The sequence below is a fragment of the Apium graveolens genome, unplaced genomic scaffold, assembly GCF_009905375.1.
Source record: "Apium graveolens cultivar Ventura unplaced genomic scaffold, ASM990537v1 ctg7920, whole genome shotgun sequence".
In the NCBI taxonomy this organism is placed as follows: Eukaryota; Viridiplantae; Streptophyta; class Magnoliopsida; order Apiales; family Apiaceae; genus Apium; species Apium graveolens.
In genome coordinates, this window is record NW_027420740.1 from 11,934 (window position 1) to 30,745 (window position 18,812).

General features: G+C 37.8%; 1 protein-coding gene across 1 annotated transcript; it reads right to left on the reverse strand.

Moving 5' to 3' along the window:
- Positions 1–90: 90 nt before the first annotated feature.
- Positions 91–17,774, reverse strand: LOC141704500 (uncharacterized). Its single transcript, XM_074507753.1, has 11 exons — positions 17,507–17,774; positions 17,257–17,421; positions 17,039–17,176; positions 16,836–16,946; positions 2,810–3,358; positions 2,247–2,705; positions 2,156–2,159; positions 1,908–2,057; positions 1,505–1,835; positions 818–1,460; positions 91–716 (listed from the first exon to the last, which is right to left on the reverse strand). Exons 1-11 carry the CDS (start codon positions 17,772–17,774, stop codon positions 91–93), a joined length of 3,444 nt encoding a protein of 1,147 aa, XP_074363854.1.
- Positions 17,775–18,812: the final 1,038 nt, after the last annotated feature.

The following is an 18,812-nucleotide window of genomic DNA, read 5'->3' on the forward strand; positions in this document are numbered from 1 at the left end:
AAAATTGCAAATATCCCACAACCGCGAACGTGTAATGACAGCTGAAACAACGTCAGCTCTTTCACCAAGTGGGATCACAGGCAAGATTTGTCAAAAATCACCACCTAATACGACGGTGATACCACCAAAAGGAAGCTCCAAGCGAGATGGATGAACAGCTTTCATAATATCCTTTAACGAATGATCTAAACACTCAAATGCATGTCGATGTTGCATATGAGTCGCATCCCAAATAATGAGCCTAGTTTGCTTGATCAGTTGAGCAATATCTGAATTATGGCCTATACCACATACAGAAAATTCATCAAGAATAATGGGAATTTTGAACCTTGAGTGCGCAGTCCTCCCACCAGGCATTAATGTTGCTGCTATTCCAGATGTTGCTACAGGATGGACAATTTCACCCTCTGACCGTAATTTTGCTATGAGAGTCCCCCACAGGTAGGTCTTCTCACACCCCCCACTGCCGTAAACAAAAAAAAGACCACCATCTCCACTGTTAATAGACCGAAGCACAATATTGTGCACTTGCATTTGTTCTTGGTTACAACTCTGCAACAACTTCTCATACTCAACTTTCATCTGCAACACATCGTAATTGGCCTCTTCAAGTACCAAGTTATTGTTGCCAAAGTTCAAGTAACTGTCAGGAGGCTGAGGTAACTGATCAAAAATTTTCAACGACTTCCCAATAGAACGAAGCAACTCGTGAATCTCTACAAAACAAAAAAAGTTTATTTTTCACATAATCCTGACATAGGTTATCATTGAGCATAACATTGATAAGACAAATAACATAATATGACAATTAACATACCACCGAGGGCATAGAACTCAAGCTGCTTTTCATTAAGAATTAATTTATCGTTCTTTACTAATCTGCGCCGCCTCAACAAAATATCCTCAATCATATGTTTCCAGTGACAACTCCACAGATTTTTAATATCAGTCACTTTGCAATTTACAATAATGTGAACAAAAAGTTGTCGGATCTGGGGAGGTAAACCACCTTTTGCACACTGAGACAATACCTCATGCCACTCATTGTCATCCTCTAGCAAACCATATTCTTTGCAAGCTTCCCGAAAAGTATCAAAATGAACACCATTAACAGTCCTAATACTTTTAAAAGAAGTCGTACCACATACTTTAGTAAGTAACAATCTCAAGAACCAAGACTCACCACTATTGTGGTGTGTGTAGCAAATCCTCCCAATCTGAAATCCTCGTTTTCTTCTATTCCACTGCCTTGCACTATCATTCCACACGTAATGTTGTGGTATCTCATCATAAGTGTATTGACGTGCATCTTCATCAACACCATTAAGCTGGAAAAATGCTTCAAGTTTACTTTGCCTGTACTTCTCCCGGGCAGCAACCTTGGCCAGTGACTCGTTGGCACGAAAGTGTAATTCCTTTGATTTGGAAGGTGAAATGGCAAACGTTCCACATAAATACTCCTATGATGAATTGCAAAACCAAATATCCTATATGCAGCTTCAACCCCACACAAATATCTACCATCAAAATATGCACTTATCTCATCAACAGCATCCTCAGTAGAATCAGCTTTTTTCCTCCGTTTCCTCCTATTAACTTCGATTGTGGCACGATTGTGACCTTTTAAGCAATATTTGAATAGATATTTCAAGCTGCGTGCATGACAACAAATCTCCACATTCATATGGCACTGATATTTGACTAATAAATTACGATTATATGGCACGACCCATTGATTGTCCAATTCAGCCTTACGAACATGAACTGAAATATCTTGTTGGCGATGCCAGTATATAGGAAACCCACTATCATCAAAAGTGGTATTATCACAATACCTAGATAAAATTGTTTATAAATCAATACGATTTTCTAAAGCAATTAATTTATGCAAAATCAAGAATGAATACCTCTTTGGAAAATGCCTAATACAATGCATATCTTTCATACATGCACATTTTGGATTTTGTAATCCACAAGGACCATGAATCATGAATTCTTTCACGGCTGCATAACCAACCGGATCCAAATCAGGGTCTGGAATCTCTGCACTAACAAACCTGTCCACATTCTGTCTCAGTTTTTTTTTGAAGCACTGTCAAGCCAAATCAACATGTGAACGTGCGGAAGACCTCGCTTTTGAAACTCAACAACGTACATAACTGGCACAAATCGCAGAAATATGAATAGTACGTACTAAATAAGAAGTAATATTAAATCCACAAACATAAAGTAAATTTCACATGCACCTTCGCTACAAACACCAAAGTAGCCATTTTTCTTTATGTCTTCCAAAAGCTGATCAAGCTTTAACCTAAACACACGAGTAATAATGTCCGGATAATTTGCTGAATCGCAGCCTGGAAGATACTCCATCATCTGCAAAATTTCATCCCATAGCGGATTGCACGTCATCGTAAGAAAGATGTCAGGATGACCCATATAACGACACACATCCAACGCATCCTGAAAATTCTGTTGCATGTAGCGCTTCGAACCAACAAACCCAGCAGGAAGAATGACGCCTTTACCAACATTGGACGAATCAGAGTCACCTTTGCGCACAGAGTCACAAATATGGCTATACAACTCATTACATAGTATAGTTTGATGTTCCCGGAACCACCACAGTCGAGTTTGTTCTATTGACGAAAATGCATCAACTAAATATTGCTGAAATAGTCGGCCACCGAGGCGCGGTGTCATACCTGCAAATTAAAATATGGACATTAGTTAGAATATAAATTTAATGCTACAAACCAAGAAAATAATCAGCAAAATAAAATTACCAATATCAACCTCAAATACAAACCTTCATTGCTCCTAACATGCAACGTATATTGATAATAATCCTTCATTGACAAATAACCACGAGACCGAGTTGCATTTTCAGCACCCTTAATGAACTTAATTCTGGGGTGAAAGCCGTCTTCTCCCCGTGGGAAAAGTAAAGGATATTGCACAGCCATCAATTTTGGGTGAACGTATGATGCACGCACCAACCCTTCAATTTTATCATCAATAACTATATCCCGAAATCCACAGGTATCCTCCGTATCACCCACAATTATACCTGCTACCTCGTCACTTGGGCCAACATGATTCTCACGCCCGTTTTCTGCCCTCGAAACTTTAAGTGTAACCTCGAGATCAATAATTTCACCACTCTCAAATCTGTCACGCTGCTGTCGGAACTTGTGAACCAGTTCATTGGTTTCATCCAACATGGTGATAAGCCCCTGAACAACATCACTATCAACAGATGTCTGATCACCAGGATTAACCCACCGTAACCGATTACTCACCCCATTCGCAGTATCGTAAATGTACAACTGACAGAATTTTGGCGTTTCACTATCATCTGGAATCAAAGAACCAAAAACATGATGATTGTTAGGAATGTATGTGCATTAGTTTGATGATATGTTTAACAAAATACTTAAGTAGAAATTTAGTGTCTGTAGCCTCAACGGATAAGACCACTTTGGCTATCCGTTGATGGTGTAGCTTTACTTAGAAATAAGTCTAGTGTTGTAGCATATTTCAGTCTCTGTATTTAAAATGTAATTCTTGGAAGTTGAGAGAAACTATGAGTCATGTTGACTACTAGATGATATGCAGATAGGAAGGCCAATTGTAAATACTTCATGCCTTGTAATTTTGTATAAGTGAAGTGGTATCAACGGATGACTTAAAGACCTTCAACGGATGAGAAGCTAAGCTTCAACGGATGTCTCTAAAGCTTCAACGGATAAAGTCATCAACGGATAACATCCTTCAACGGATGAGTGCATCAACGGATGAAAGCTTCAACGGATAACATCCTTCAACGGATGAGTGCATCAACGGATGAAAGCTTCAACGGATGTTCTGATGATTAGCCGTTGATAAGGGGTAGTTGTACCTACAAACAGAGGCACATGGGTTGATAGAGACAACTGAGATGTGGTAGCCGAATTTCAGGAACAACAGAAAAAGCAGCCGTTCTTCTCTAGTACAAAGATGCAATAGTCAACAAAGTACTGGAGTGAACAGGAAAAGAAGCAAGTGAAGATCTTATTTTATTACTGTATTTTATATTGTTCTTCACTTGTACACTTGGTAATATATAAACCAAGTAGAAGCTAGTAATTAGATGAGAGATTTTCCAGAGCTGTTTAGAAAAATATTGAGAGAAAATTCATCTAGTTTGAACTAGGATGCAGCTGTGATCAACATTGGTTAATCACAGATTTTCTAAAATACCATCTCTGGTGGAACAACAAATCCACCATAAAAGTTTTTAAGGTCTGTTGTGTTCTTTACATTTGTGCTTGAATATATATCTGTCTGTATTAGCTTAAAGCAATTCACACACTTGTTCTTCTTGAACACACAACTTTCATAAACTGCTCAAAACTTGAAAAAGTTTTGAGATTTACATTCAACCCCCCTTCTGTAAATCTCATTGTTAGTCCACTAGGAATAACAATTGGTATCAGAGCAGGCTCTTGACATACAAAGAGTTTAAAGATCTTGGAATCTAACAAAGATGAGTAAGAAGGATATTGGAGTAAAGATCCCAGTTCTTGACAAAGACAGTTATCACCATTGGAAGGTGAAAATGCACCTTCATCTACTCTCCCAAGATGAAGGTTATGTAAACTGCATTGAGAATGGTCCTCACATTCCCCACAAAGTAGCAACAGTTGCTATAGCCACAGTTGCTGTTGGTCAATCCATTCCAAAACCTAGAGCAGAATGGACAATGGAAGACACAGAAGAAGTCCACAAGGATAAGAAGGCTATGAACATTTTGTTTAATGGTCTTAACATGGATATGTTTGATAATGTGATAAATTGCACAACTGCCAAAGAGGTTTGGGACACAGTTCAACTACTGTGTGAAGGTACAGAACAAGTGAAAGAAAACAAAATGCAGCTTCTCATTCAACAGTATGAATACTTTCATTTTGAAGAAAATGAATCTTTAAATGAAACATTCAATAGGTTCCAAAAGCTGTTGAATGGACTGAAGCTGTATGGAAGAGTGTACCAGGTGAAGGATTCAAATCTTAAATTTTTAAGATCCTTGCCAAAGGAATGGAAACCCATGACTGTCTCCTTAAGAAACTCTCAAGATTATAAGGACTTCACTCTTTAAAGATTGTATGGAATCTTGAAGACTTATGAACTAGAGCTGGAACAGGATGAGGTATTGGAGAAGGGGAGAAAGAAAGGAAGTTCAGTTGCATTGGTAGCTGAAGATGAGAGGAAATGCAGACAAGAAACTGCGAGATCTACATCAAACTCCAAAGATGGTATAAGAAATCAGGAATCAAGCAAGGGGAAAGAGCAAGTTGCTGAAAATGAAGACAACTCCAGCCAAGATGACTCAGATGGTATTGATGAGCATCTTGCATTTCTGTCCAGAAGATTTGCAAAGATGAAATTCAAGAAAAACACTAGAGCCACTAAACCTCACAAAAACACTGTGAACAAATCCAAGTTCAAGTGTTTCAATTGTGGTATAAGTGGACACTTTGCAGGTGAGTGCAGAAAGCCAACTTCTGAAAAGAAGAAATTTGAACAAGTAGATTACAAAAAGAAATATTTTGATCTACTCAAGCAAAAGGAGAGGGCTTTCATTACTCAAGAAAGGGACTGGGCAGCTAATGGAGATGAAGAGGATGAAGATGTGGAGTATGTCAACCTTGCTCTCATGGCTGATTCTGAAGAAAATGAAGTTAGTTCATCAAGCAATCAGGTAATCACTACTGACTTAACACAGCTTACTAAAGAAGAGTGCAATGATGCTTTTAATGACATGTCTACCGAATTGTATCATTTGCGTGTGTCTCTTAAATCTCTTGCTAAAGAAAATAGTAGGATTAGAGAGAACAATCTGTTTTTAAGTAATAGAAATGCTTTATTAGAAGATAAGATGATTGACCTAGAGAAAACAAAGTTGCATTGTATATCTGTTGAAAATGAACTAGCTGAATCTGTTAAGAAAGTAGAAATACTTTCCAATCAATTAGAGAAAGAGCAAGAGGTGATTAAAGCCTGGAAGACATCTAGGGATGTAAGTGCTCAAATTGCTAAGGTCCAAGGAATTGAATCATTCTGTGAAACTGCCTGGGATAAAAATAAAAAGAAACTGGAATTAAATGATGGGCTGTCAACGGATGTGGAATCAACGGATGATGAAAGTTATCCGTTGAAGGAAGAAAAGGAGCATCCGTTGAAGGTTCCTCAATCAAAACAGGCAGATGTTTCTAAAAGAGAGAATCTAAAGAAACTCAACAAAAAGTTTGGTTCAACTTCAAAGAACTTTGTCAAAGAAGAAGCAATCACATCCAAAGATGTCAGTAAGGTGAATGTAGGGCACATGACCTTAGAACAGTTAAATAATAGGCTCAAGATGGTTGAGGATAAAAAGGAATCTAAAAGAAAATCCAACAGAAATGGGAAGGTAGGAGTTAATAAACACAACAATTACACACCTGATAGGTATGCTCCTAGAAAAAGCTGTGTGCATTGTAGTAGTGTTAATCATCTATCTGCTAGTTGTAAATCCATTAAGAAGACTCCCATAAATGTACCCTCTTCTATGCCTAATATGTCTGCATCACCTCTGCATGCTATGCCTGTTATGTCTCAACAAAATCCTTATGCACATTTTGTAAACATGCCATATTTTAACAATCCTTATCTTGCTGCATTTAGTATGCCTCAAATGCCATACAATATGCCCATATGGAATAACATGTTTGCACAATCAATGCCTAATAATTTTACAAATGTGCTAAATGATTCTGTGACTAACCCTACACCTCAACCAACTACATCTAAGACCAAGGTTGACTCAAACTTACCTAAGTCTAAAGATGCAGGAGGAATGAAGTCTAGGAGAAAGGCTAACAAGAATGGACCCAAGGAAACTTGGGTACCAAAATTAAATTGATTGATTTTATGGTGTGCAGGGAAATGGAAGAAATCTATGGTACTTGGACAGTGGTTGTTCAAGACACATGACAGGAGATTTCTCCCTGCTCACAGAGTTCAAGGAGAGAGCTGGCCCTAGCATAACCTTTGGAGATGACAGCAAAGGGTTTACTATGGGATATGGCTTGATTTCAACAAGGAATGTCATCATTAATGAAGTTGCATTAGTTGATGGTCTCAAGCACAATTTACTGAGCATCAGTCAACTATGTGATAGAGGGAATACAGTTTCCTTCAATTCTGAAGCCTGTGTTGTCACTAGTAAGAAAGACAACAAAGTGGTTCTAACTGGAGTTAGAAAAGGAAATGTGTACATAGCTGACTTCAACTCTACAGATGCAGAATCCATTACTTGTCTCTTCAGCAAAGCAAGCACAGTTGAAAGTTGGCTATGGCACAAGAAGCTATCTCACTTGAATTTCAAGACAATGAATGATCTAGTCAAAAAGGACTTAGTTAGAGGAATCCCTCTAGTTGAATTCTCAAGGGATGGTTTGTGTGATGCTTGTCAGAAAGGCAAACAAAGGAAAGCATCATTCAAAAAGAAGCTTGAAACAACAATTGATGAACCATTACAGCTGCTACATATGGATTTGTTTGGACCAGTCAATGTATTATCTATTGCAAGAAAAAGATATTGCTTAGTGATTGTAGATGATTTCTCAAAGTTCTCATGGGTCTATTTTCTTGGATCAAAGGATGAAGCAAGTGAAATCATTATCAATCACATCAGGCAAGTCAACAATCATCCTGACTTGAAGGTTAGAAATATCAGGAGTGACAATGGAACTGAATTCAAGAATTTGACATTAAGGCTGTTCTGTGAAGAAAATGGAATCATGCATGAGTTCTCAGCTCCAAGAACACCTCAGCAAAATGGGGTTGTTGAAAGAAAGAACAGATCTTTAATTGAAGCTGCCAGAACAATGCTTGAAGAATCAAAGTTACCAACATATTTCTGGGCTGAAGCTGTTAATTGTGCCTGCTTCACTCAGAATATTTCTTTGATCAATCAAGCTAAAGGCATGACTCCTTATCAGTTGTTCAAGAGAAGAAAACCAACTCTAAACTTTCTTCATGTCTTTGGATGTAAATGCTTTATACTGAGGAATCAATCTGACCATAAAGGGAAGTTTGATGCAAAGGCTGATGAAGGGATATTTGTTGGTTACTCAGCTGGAAAATCTTATAGGGTCTACAATCTAAGAACCAACATTGTTATGGAATCTGTGCATGTTGTGTTTGATGATAAAAAGATTGATGGACTAACAGATGAGGGACATAATGAGAGACTCAAATTTGACAACATTGAGATATATTGTGATGATAGTGAAGAGGAGACTGATGGAGATGACACTTCAAAAGGGATTTAAAACATGCCCTTGGATAATGCACAAAATACTGCATCCGTTGATAGAGGCAATGCAGTATCCGTTGAAAGACATAGTGCATCATCCGTTGAAGTACAAAATGAAGCATCCATTGATCATAGTTCATCAACGGATAATCGATTTACATCATCAGTTGATAGAACTCCAAGTTCCCTGCAAAGGACCAACAACTCAGGGGGAGTTTCAACTAGTCAACACTCTGTCTCACATCATGACAATACTGAGGCCACCTCATCTAGAGCACATCTTCCACCACAAAGGAAATGGACCAAGAATCATCCCTTTGAACTGATCATTGGTGATGCATCATCTAAAGTGCAAACAAGAAAAGCCACTCAAGATGAATGTCTGTATAGTAGTTTTCTGTCTCAGGAGGAACCTAAGAAAGTGGAAGAAGCTCTATTGGATCCAGATTGGATATTAGCTATGCAGGAAGAGCTGAACCAATTTGAGAGAAACCAAGTATGGAAGCTGGTACCCAAACCAAAGAACAAGAGTCCTATTGACACAAAGTGGGTATTCAGAAACAAGATGGATGAAAATGGCATTATCATAAGGAATAAAGCCAGACTGGTTGCTAAAGGCTATTCTCAGCAAGAGGGAATAGATTTTGATGAAACATATGCTCCTGTTGCAAGACTTGAAGCCATCAGAATATTTCTAGCCCATGCAGCCCATGCCAATTTCAAAGTCTATCAAATGGATGTCAAGAGTGCATTTCTAAATGGGAAATTAGAGGAAGAAGTCTATGTAAGTCAACCTCCAGGATTTGAAGATCCAAATTTTCCAGACTATGTGTATTATCTGTTGAAAGCACTCTATGGACTGAAGCAAGCACCTAGAGCCTGGTATGAAACCTTATCAAAATTTCTTTTGGAGAATCACTTCACTAGAGGTACTGTTGATAAAACTCTCTTCTTTAGGGATGTTAATGGCTCTAGTATACTTGTTCAAATTTATGTAGATGACATAATATTTGGCTCTATAGATGATAAACTTTGCAAAAAGTTTGCTAAGCTAATGCAAAGTAATTATGAAATGAGCCTAATGGGAGAACTAACCTATTTTCTTGGTTTACAAGTTAAACAAGTTAGTGATGGAATTTTCATTAGTCAAACTAAATATATTTATGATCTTTTAAAGAAGTTTGACTTAATGGAATGTTCATCTGCAAAAACTCCCATGGCCACTGCCACCAAACTTGAATTAAATAAGACTGAAAGGTCTGTGGATATTACAAGTTATAGAGGCATGGTTGGTTCACTTTTATATTTAACTGCTAGCAGACCAGATATAATGTTTGCTACATGTCTATGTGCTAGATTCCAAGCTGATCCTAGGGAGTCTCACTTAATTGCTATCAAAAGGATTTTCAGATATCTCAAGGGTACACCAAATTTAGGTATTTGGTATCCTAGAGAATCTGGCTTTGATCTAATTGGTTATTCAGATGCAGACTATGCAGGTTGCAAAATAGATAGGAAAAGTACAACAGGCTCCTGCCAATTCCTGGGAAACAAGCTTGTATCATGGTTTAGCAAAAAGCAAAATTCAGTCTCTACTTCTACAGCTGAGGCTGAATACATTGCTGCTGGAAGTTGCTGTTCTCAAGTGTTATGGATGAGGAACCAACTCCTTGACTATGGACTTCATGTTGATAGAATTCCTATCTTTTGTGACAACACAAGTGCCATAGCCATAACAGAGAATCCTGTGCAGCACTCAAGGACCAAGCACATTGATATCAAGTACCACTTCATTAGGGAGCATGTCATGAATGGTACAGTGGAACTACATTTTGTTCCAAGTGAACAACAAATTGCTGACATATTTACCAAGCCACTTGATGAATCAACATTCACAAGATTGGTAAGTGAGCTAGGTATGCTTAATTACTCTTAAAATTCATGTCTTTATTGCAATTTGAATTGAAGCCTGAAATATATTAGTTGCTAAGAACAAATTTGACTTTTAACATAGTTTATTCCATCAACGGATGTTCCCTATCCGTTAAAAGTCAAAATTGCTCTATCAACGGATAATCATTATCCGTTGAAAGACAAATACATTTCTGGAATTTTTATCCGTCAACGGATAAAACTGAAGTACCTTTCAACGGATGACAATTTGCCTTATCCGTTGAAATGTCACATCAATCGATTCAGGTGTTTAACAGCCGTTGATTCTATTCTCTTAACCGTTGATACTCATACATACATCTGTGTGTATTGGTTTTAAAGGTAGTTTTTAGAATACTTACAGTTTATTCTTAAAACGGCTGAAATTCACTAACGCATATTTATTGATAAATCTTTATTTTATATTTTTGTTTATTAATTTGAGAAAGCATATAAGTCCTTCTGATTGTTCATTTTTACTTTACGCTTTCTTAAAATTTCAAGCATTTACCATTTTCTCTCTGCAAAAACTTCAAGTTATTCTCTGCAATTTCTACTCACAACAATGGCACCAGTCGTGAAGATTATGTCTCAATCTGGGTTCATCTATGAAAAGAACAATTTCATAGCTTTGGTAGAAAAGCTATGCAATGCTGGAAGCCCCAACAATTTTCTGTGAAGTAGTTGAGGAGATTTGGACAACTGCTGAGTTCAACTCCATGGATATGACTATCTCCTTCACTCTCAAAGGTAAAACTCACTGTATTAACTGTGATGATTTACAAGCATGTTTTAAATTGCCTGAGAACAATGCCATGACACCACACACTGATAGTGATGTATCCAGCATGTTAGATTCCATAGGTTATTCTCTTAACTCTGCTAATTTAGGGAGTATTAGAAGAAAAGGCCTTAGGAAAGAATGGAGTTTCCTTGGGGATGCCTTTATAAAGGTTTTCTCTGGGAAAATTAGTAATTTTGATGCCATAACTTCATCTCTGGTTAATATGCTCTATATGCTTGTTTCTGATAGGTATTTTAACTTTAGCAACTATGTGATGCTAGAATTAGGTACTAGATTAGGTAACAAAGCTAATAGACCTAATAACATCTATTATGCTAGATTCTTTATGTTATTGGCTAACCATGTTGCTGAAGGTTTAGTCATAATCAATGAGAATAATAAACTCAAGTGCTGGGCACAAGAGAAAAGAGTTCTTGCAGACTTGATGAGAATGGATCTTAACAGTAGTGTGTCATTGGTATATTTACCAATCATGAATGCACCTCAGGTAGGTGAGGTAATTGCTTCTACAACTCCTACTTCTTCCAACCCCTCTATTTCTTTATCTTCTAGTGTGGCCATGAAATCTGTGATGCCCCAACAGATTTCTACCAAGGTCACCAAAACTAAACTTTCAAAATCAAAGACAAAGAAATCCACCTCTGTTGTTTCTCAAAAGACAACAGTTGTAACACCAACTATTAACCCTGAGGTGAGTGAACAGGGTGTGAGTGGTGAGGGGAGGGGTGAACATCAAAGAAACCCCCAGGATAAGGAAGGAAAGTTGAGTGCTTCCCAAGCTAGCCAAGCCACAGTTTCTCAAAAAGCTGTGGTGGTTGAAAAGGTATCTAGCACATCCCTAGTAGCATCCTCCCAAAAGGATGTTACTATTGAAAATAGTTCCAAACCAGGAACACAGAACAAACGAGGGAGGGACACTAAAGCCAAACACTCACCAACAAAAGCCTTTATTAGAAGAAAGAAGGCTAGAACCCAATCTTCTACACAGGGTGCACACACTGCACAGATACATCCATCTGTATCTATGCCTTCTCAAACTCAGTTTGATGTGACTCCAATAAATGTGGAGTCACAGCCCCATTCTCTCACAATAATCACACATCAATCACCAAACACTTCATCACCATCTCTGGATGTGGATATGTTATTCCCATCAATTCCTGATTCTCCCTCTTTACAACTCAGGGAGAACCCCACTCAAATACAGGTGATCATCATCTCTTGGATGATTTGTTGGATCACCCGCAAATTCTTTCAGATATAATTGAAGGATCTGTGTCACCACATCTCAAATCAATCTACACAGATTCAACAGTTATATCACTTTCAATTTCAACTTCTTTTCCTTCTTCAACGGATATCACTCATCCGTTGACAAGTGGTTGTTCTTCAACGGATAAGCTTAACAGCAGTTATCCGTTGATAACATCAGTTTCACCTTCAACGGATATTCCAAATCCGTTGACAGTCTCTACACAAATAACTGAATTAATCCCAAGTGTAGAAGACATGAATACTGTGCAATCACTCTTAGGATTGAGGGAAGGGAGTGACAATTTGAGTGAGAGGCTGGGTTGCTCCCAGGCAAAAGGAGAGATTGAGAGCTCAAAAATGCATGCTATTTCTTCCAGCATGGCAAAAGTAAGTGAGTGGAGTACCACCTTAGTAGGTGAAGGTGAGGGAGTGAGTTGTGTGAGCCAGGGGGAGCCCCTGATGCAAGAACATAGAGAAAAAGAGAGAAAAGCAGGTACAGTAGATACAAGGGTGGAACCAGCCATTGCTAATGAGTCAATGATTGTGGATGATGCTGAAAAGGAAAGACAATTTCAGCAACATTATAAAGCTGTAATTGATAACATTTCCTTGGATGCTGACACTTTTACTCATCCTGTGACAGCCTATCAACTGTTGGCTGCTCAGGGCAATGAGAAAGCAGAAAGGTCACTACATCTAGTGCACACAATAGAATCTCTTCAAAGGGATAAAGCTACCATTAACAAAATGCCTTCTACAGCTGGTGAGCCATCTGAGGAATTTGGAGCAAATTCTGATGATGATGACTCTATTTCTTTTGATGGAAGCATGAACTTAGGGGGAGATGAAGGCCCTAGTTCAATTCCAAATCTACCTGAATGGGCCTTGACTAAGGAGTACAAATCAGGGGAATTCAATGTCTCTTTAGTCAAACAAATCAACACTATTCAACAGGCCATTCAGAATACTTCACATGCAAGTATCAAGGCTATCCTTCAAGCTCACCTGGACTCACTGCATCTCATGAAGCTGCAGCAAGTGAAGCAGAATCTGAGTATGGATGATCTCAGGAAGGATATTGCTGACTTGAAAACCTATACTTCAGAAAAATTGGATTCAGTCATGCCCTATGGTACATTGCAGGACTTGGTTTTGAGATTGAAGAAAGAATCTGTTACTGAAAAACGGTTGGCCAAGTTAGAAGACAGAGTTCAAGTTATTGAAAATTCTGTGGCCACCATTCTTCACAATCAACAATCTCAAACCAGTCTCCTAATGCAGCTGGCAAAAGCACAAGGCTTGACCCCTCTCCTTGATGATAACAAAAAGGGGGAGAGTAAAAGGGAAGGGGAAGGAGAGCCATCTACAAAAGTCAACATATCTAAAGTGCTAGTTCCTGCCATCACTACTTCTCCAATCATTCAAATCAAGGGCAAGCCTGATGGAATTGATTTGATTCAGCTAGCAGCAGCTGAAATTCAAGTGAAAGAGCAAAGGAGGAGAATTGATGAAAGGTTGCAACTGTTGTTTGGTTCTACACAAGACAAATCAACATCTGTGAAATACAGCACAAAAATTGAACCAATCAACATGGAGCTCATGCCAGTAGGGAGTCATAAGGATGGAGAAGCTTCTTCCAAAGAACTACAAGCTATAATTCTCAAGCCCAATGAAAGATCCAATAAGGACTCAACAAAGAATCCTTTAAAAGAAGTGGACTTTCCTCCTCCAAAAGCTGATGAGAACAAGATTTTAGGCAGAAGTATTGCTTATCTCAAAAAGACCATGGATGAGGCTGTAAGGAGAAATAGAGCTATTATCATTAGAGAGGGAAAGAGCATATGTGTGATGCAAGGACATCCCAAATTCTCAATAGCCAAGAAGGAAGAAGACAAGCAATTAAAGGCTGACAAAAGAGCACAAGCAAAGCTTGAACAACAGCTAAAGTCAAGTCTAGTTGAAAAAGAAAAAGGGATTGAAGTCAGGGGTGAAGACAAGACTACAAACCTAGATGAGGTTTTAGGGAGTATATTTGGTGAGAGTGTGGAAGAAAGAGAGGAATGGCAGAAGGGAAACAGAAGAAAGGCCAAGGCACATAGAAGGAGTGGAGATAACACTGAAGTAACCAAATCTATATCTAAACCACTACCTTCCATACCTGAACCCCTTGTTGCTGATCCCACAATAAACATCCATGGTGAACCAATCATTCCAAAAGAGGAACCTATTGATTGGGACACTATCAAATTGCCTACCTTTCTAACCACTCTTCCACTACCAAAGAAACAGAAAAGAAAACCAAAATCTACACCTCCCATAACCTCTAAGAAATTCACTCAAAAACAAAAACCTAAGCCTAAGTCACCCATTTCTAAAGATGATTATGTTCACATCTGTGACATAAAAGAAATTTCAGACATTGAACTCTATCTGGATGAGCTGGAGGATGTAAGGGGAATAGCTGCCTACAGACAGTTACCAGAGAGATTAGTGTTCAGATATAAAGGAGCTGGGGAAAGAACATGGCCTCTCCACAGGATTCTGGATGAAGGCTACTCTACCTTGATTAGAGTCTATTCAGCTATACAAAAGGATTCTGGCTTTACCAGAACTGCCAAGACTGAAATTCTCAACAAGATAGCCAATATAAGGAAAACTTGGAGGGAGCCCAATGCTTTACCCAGGACTTTACTCATTCAAGAAAGGGAAATGAAAATTCTTAAATCACCTCATTGGTTGATGGAATTTAGAGATGATAAAGGAGTCAGAAGATTTTTCAGACTTGAAGACCAACTCAAGATTGCCAGCAATGAAACTCTCAAAGAAATGCAATCTAAGTTGGATGTCAGTGTTGAAGATGAAGCTGAATTCTTCAGACAACTCCAACTCCAAATTGAGGAAAATGACAAAAGGCTAGGAAAGAAAACCAGGGAACAAAGAAGAAAAAGATGATTTGCTCAGACTAAAGGAGTGTCCTTGGAAACACTGTAAATCTTCAATTATCTCCTAGTACATACACTTTTGCAGCATTTTTAAATTTCTACTTAGTTTCAATTCATATATCTGTTAAGTGTTTTGTTATCATCAAGTTAACCCTGAATTTATGCCTACAATTCTTATAGACATAAATAGGGGGAGATTGTTAGGAATGTATGTGCATTAGTTTGATGATATGTTTAACAAAATACTTAAGTAGAAATTTAGTGTCTGTAGCCTCAACGGATAAGACCACTTTGGCTATCCGTTGATGGTGTAGCTTTACTTAGAAATAAGTCTAGTGTTGTAGCATATTTCAGTCTCTGTATTTAAAATGTAATTCTTGGAAGTTGAGAGAAACTATGAGTCATGTTGACTACTAGATGATATGCAGATAGGAAGGCCAATTGTAAATACTTCATGCCTTGTAATTTTGTATAAGTGAAGTGGTATCAACGGATGACTTAAAGACCTTCAACGGATGAGAAGCTAAGCTTCAACGGATGTCTCTAAAGCTTCAACGGATAAAGTCATCAACGGATAACATCCTTCAACGGATGAGTGCATCAACGGATGAAAGCTTCAACGGATAACATCCTTCAACGGATGAGTGCATCAACGGATGAAAGCTTCAACGGATGTTCTGATGATTAGCCGTTGATAAGGGGTAGTTGTACCTACAAACAGAGGCACATGGGTTGATAGAGACAACTGAGATGTGGTAGCCGAATTTCAGGAACAACAGAAAAAGCAGCCGTTCTTCTCTAGTACAAAGATGCAATAGTCAACAAAGTACTGGAGTGAACAGGAAAAGAAGCAAGTGAAGATCTTATTTTATTACTGTATTTTATATTGTTCTTCACTTGTACACTTGGTAATATATAAACCAAGTAGAAGCTAGTAATTAGATGAGAGATTTTCCAGAGCTGTTTAGAAAAATATTGAGAGAAAATTCATCTAGTTTGAACTAGGATGCAGCTGTGATCAACATTGGTTAATCACAGATTTTCTAAAATACCATCTCTGGTGGAACAACAAATCCACCAGAAAAGTTTTTAAGGTCTGTTGTGTTCTTTACATTTGTGCTTGAATATATATCTGTCTGTATTAGCTTAAAGCAATTCACACACTTGTTCTTCTTGAACACACAACTTTCATAAACTGCTCAAAACTTGAAAAAGTTTTGAGATTTACATTCAACCCCCCTTCTGTAAATCTCATTGTTAGTCCACTAGGAATAACAATGATTTTGACCATTCAATCTATAAATATAAGGACCTCTCCCCTTATTTATCAAATGATCTATATTACCACCAGTTGAGGTAAAGCTAAACATACAATTGTAAAGCCTTATCATACGTCGAAAGATTGGACCTCGGACAAAGTCATTATACAATTCCAAAAGGTACTGCGGAGTAGGATGCACCTCTGGCAATTTAACGGTCCCCTTCATACAACAGAGTTAAAATATAGGAGGACCCTTAGTCACATTCTTATTCACCCTTTCTTGTTTTCACATTCGAGCACTGCACTTTGAGCATATTTCAGAAGGTGCCCCCAAACTGGAATACTCTTCCGGAATAAAGCGCTTGGAACGTCTCTTATTCCTGTCTGGGTTCAACTGAATCATACCTTCTTCTACAATTGACATACATAACAAAAAGTGATTAAACTGAAACTCGGTGATACATGCATCAGTAATATATATTATGTCTCCGGGCAATAAATACCAAGGCCTTTGTCAATTTCATCAGACTCTTCACAAGAAGAATAACCTCCGCTGTCACTGAAATCCTCTGCATTACCATTGAAGTTCCCAGAACCCTCAAAGTCAGAACTAAAGAGATGAGGCATCTCAACATTTGAACCTGCAAAAAGAAGAGGAGTTTATCTTATAATACCCAGCCCCCAATTTCATAGCTAATGTGGAGTACACATAGAATGTTACCTTCCAGAAAGTCATCAGCAGGCTCACTGTATTCTATTGTATGGGATCTAAATAAAGTTCGACCAAAGTCACCGGAAAATTCACATCTCTTCCTCTTCACATATGAAGAATGCACATCAAACGGTAGTGGAAATTCCTCTGTAATATTTGAACTCCAATACGCACCTGCCTGATTGCAACAACATTTCAATAATATAAAATTTAAAAAACTGAAATAGAGCTTGCAGCACATTGAGGCAGGTTAACTCACCACTATCAGGAGTGTGCAAGGGCGCCTCTCCACCAAACAAAACTCTAGACAATTTTGATGAAGGAGTTCCCACTATATTTCGTTCAGATGTGACTTGCAGAGAAACTTTAGTCATCCTCTCTTTGCCCTTAGATTGTACACTACTACTGGTAATATGGGATAGACGAACATGTACATCACCTGCTGGCAAATCTTTGTAATATTTCTTCTTCGATTTTACCACTTTCTTCCGAGCATAACCCCCAATCATATCCTCCGACGAAAACATATGCCATGATTTTGGTTCAGTACTGGCCTATTACATTCAGGATGAGTTATAAGAAAACAGAAGATAATGAATTTACGAAGCACAAGTCTCGAACATACCATTTTTGGAGGAATCACTATGAAATATAGGCCCTACGGGATGATCAGTTCTCCTCATGAAGAAATCACTCTCCAATAGATAGCTTGTATATCTGCATTTGACTAAATTGCTTGGGCTGAACAACCAATAAAATTACATCTAACCATTCACTAACTGGGAAAGCTTACAGAAAAAGCTTTAAACGAAGCAAAAGACTCGAACATACCATTTTTGGAGGAATCGCTATGAAATATAGGCCCTACGGGATGATCAGTTCTCCTCCTGAAGAAATTACTCTCCAATAGATAGCTTGTATATCTGCACTTGACTAAATTGCTTGAGCTGAACAACCAATAAAATTATGTCTAACCCTTCACTAACTGGGAAAGCTTACAGAAAAAGCTTTAAGACTTTTCAATGCTTATATTAATTTAATTGGCAAATGCAAGTGGGTTAAGGGGTTAATATTATTTTAATAGCAAAATTCCAAGACATGTAATACAACTGGTAACCGAGGGCATTTTCTTACATCAATATATACTGCTTAAAAGAGGCTGCAGAAACTATTATTTATTTAAGGAGATATTATTGTATGATATATGTATTCTTATAATTTTGATAAATTTATTTAAATATTTATATATTTCGTGTACTTTCATTTCCCATTTCGTGTACCCATGTGTAAACCCAAAATCGACACTAAATTAATTCGTGTAATTTCGTGTTTCGTGTCATGAATGCCTAACCCAAACACGAACCGTTAAAAATTGGTTTTGTTTCGTGTTCGTGTACCTTTATTTCGTGTACGTTTCGTGTAATTTAAAATTAATAATAAAAATAAAGATAAAGATAAATATATATTTAAATTTTAAATCTTTACTAGTCGAGTATTAAGTCAATAAGTCATAAAGACTAAAGTGCAATAAAGTCTTATGAAACTTAATTTTGAATCTATTTTCC

Bases quoted from the DNA above. Each gene is read 5' to 3' on its own strand.
- LOC141704500 (XM_074507753.1), bottom strand. From the start codon at position 17,774: ATGTTTTCGTCGGAGGATATGATTGGGGGTTATGCTCGGAAGAAAGTG. The intron at 3,359-16,835 runs GTGCTCGAATGT...CTTTGATTCCAG, and splicing joins TGAAATATGCTCAAAGTGCA to ATGATAGTGAAACGCCAAAA. The intron at 717-817 runs GTATGTTAATTG...TTTGTTTTGTAG, and splicing joins TGAGTTCTATGCCCTCGGTG to AGATTCACGAGTTGCTTCGT.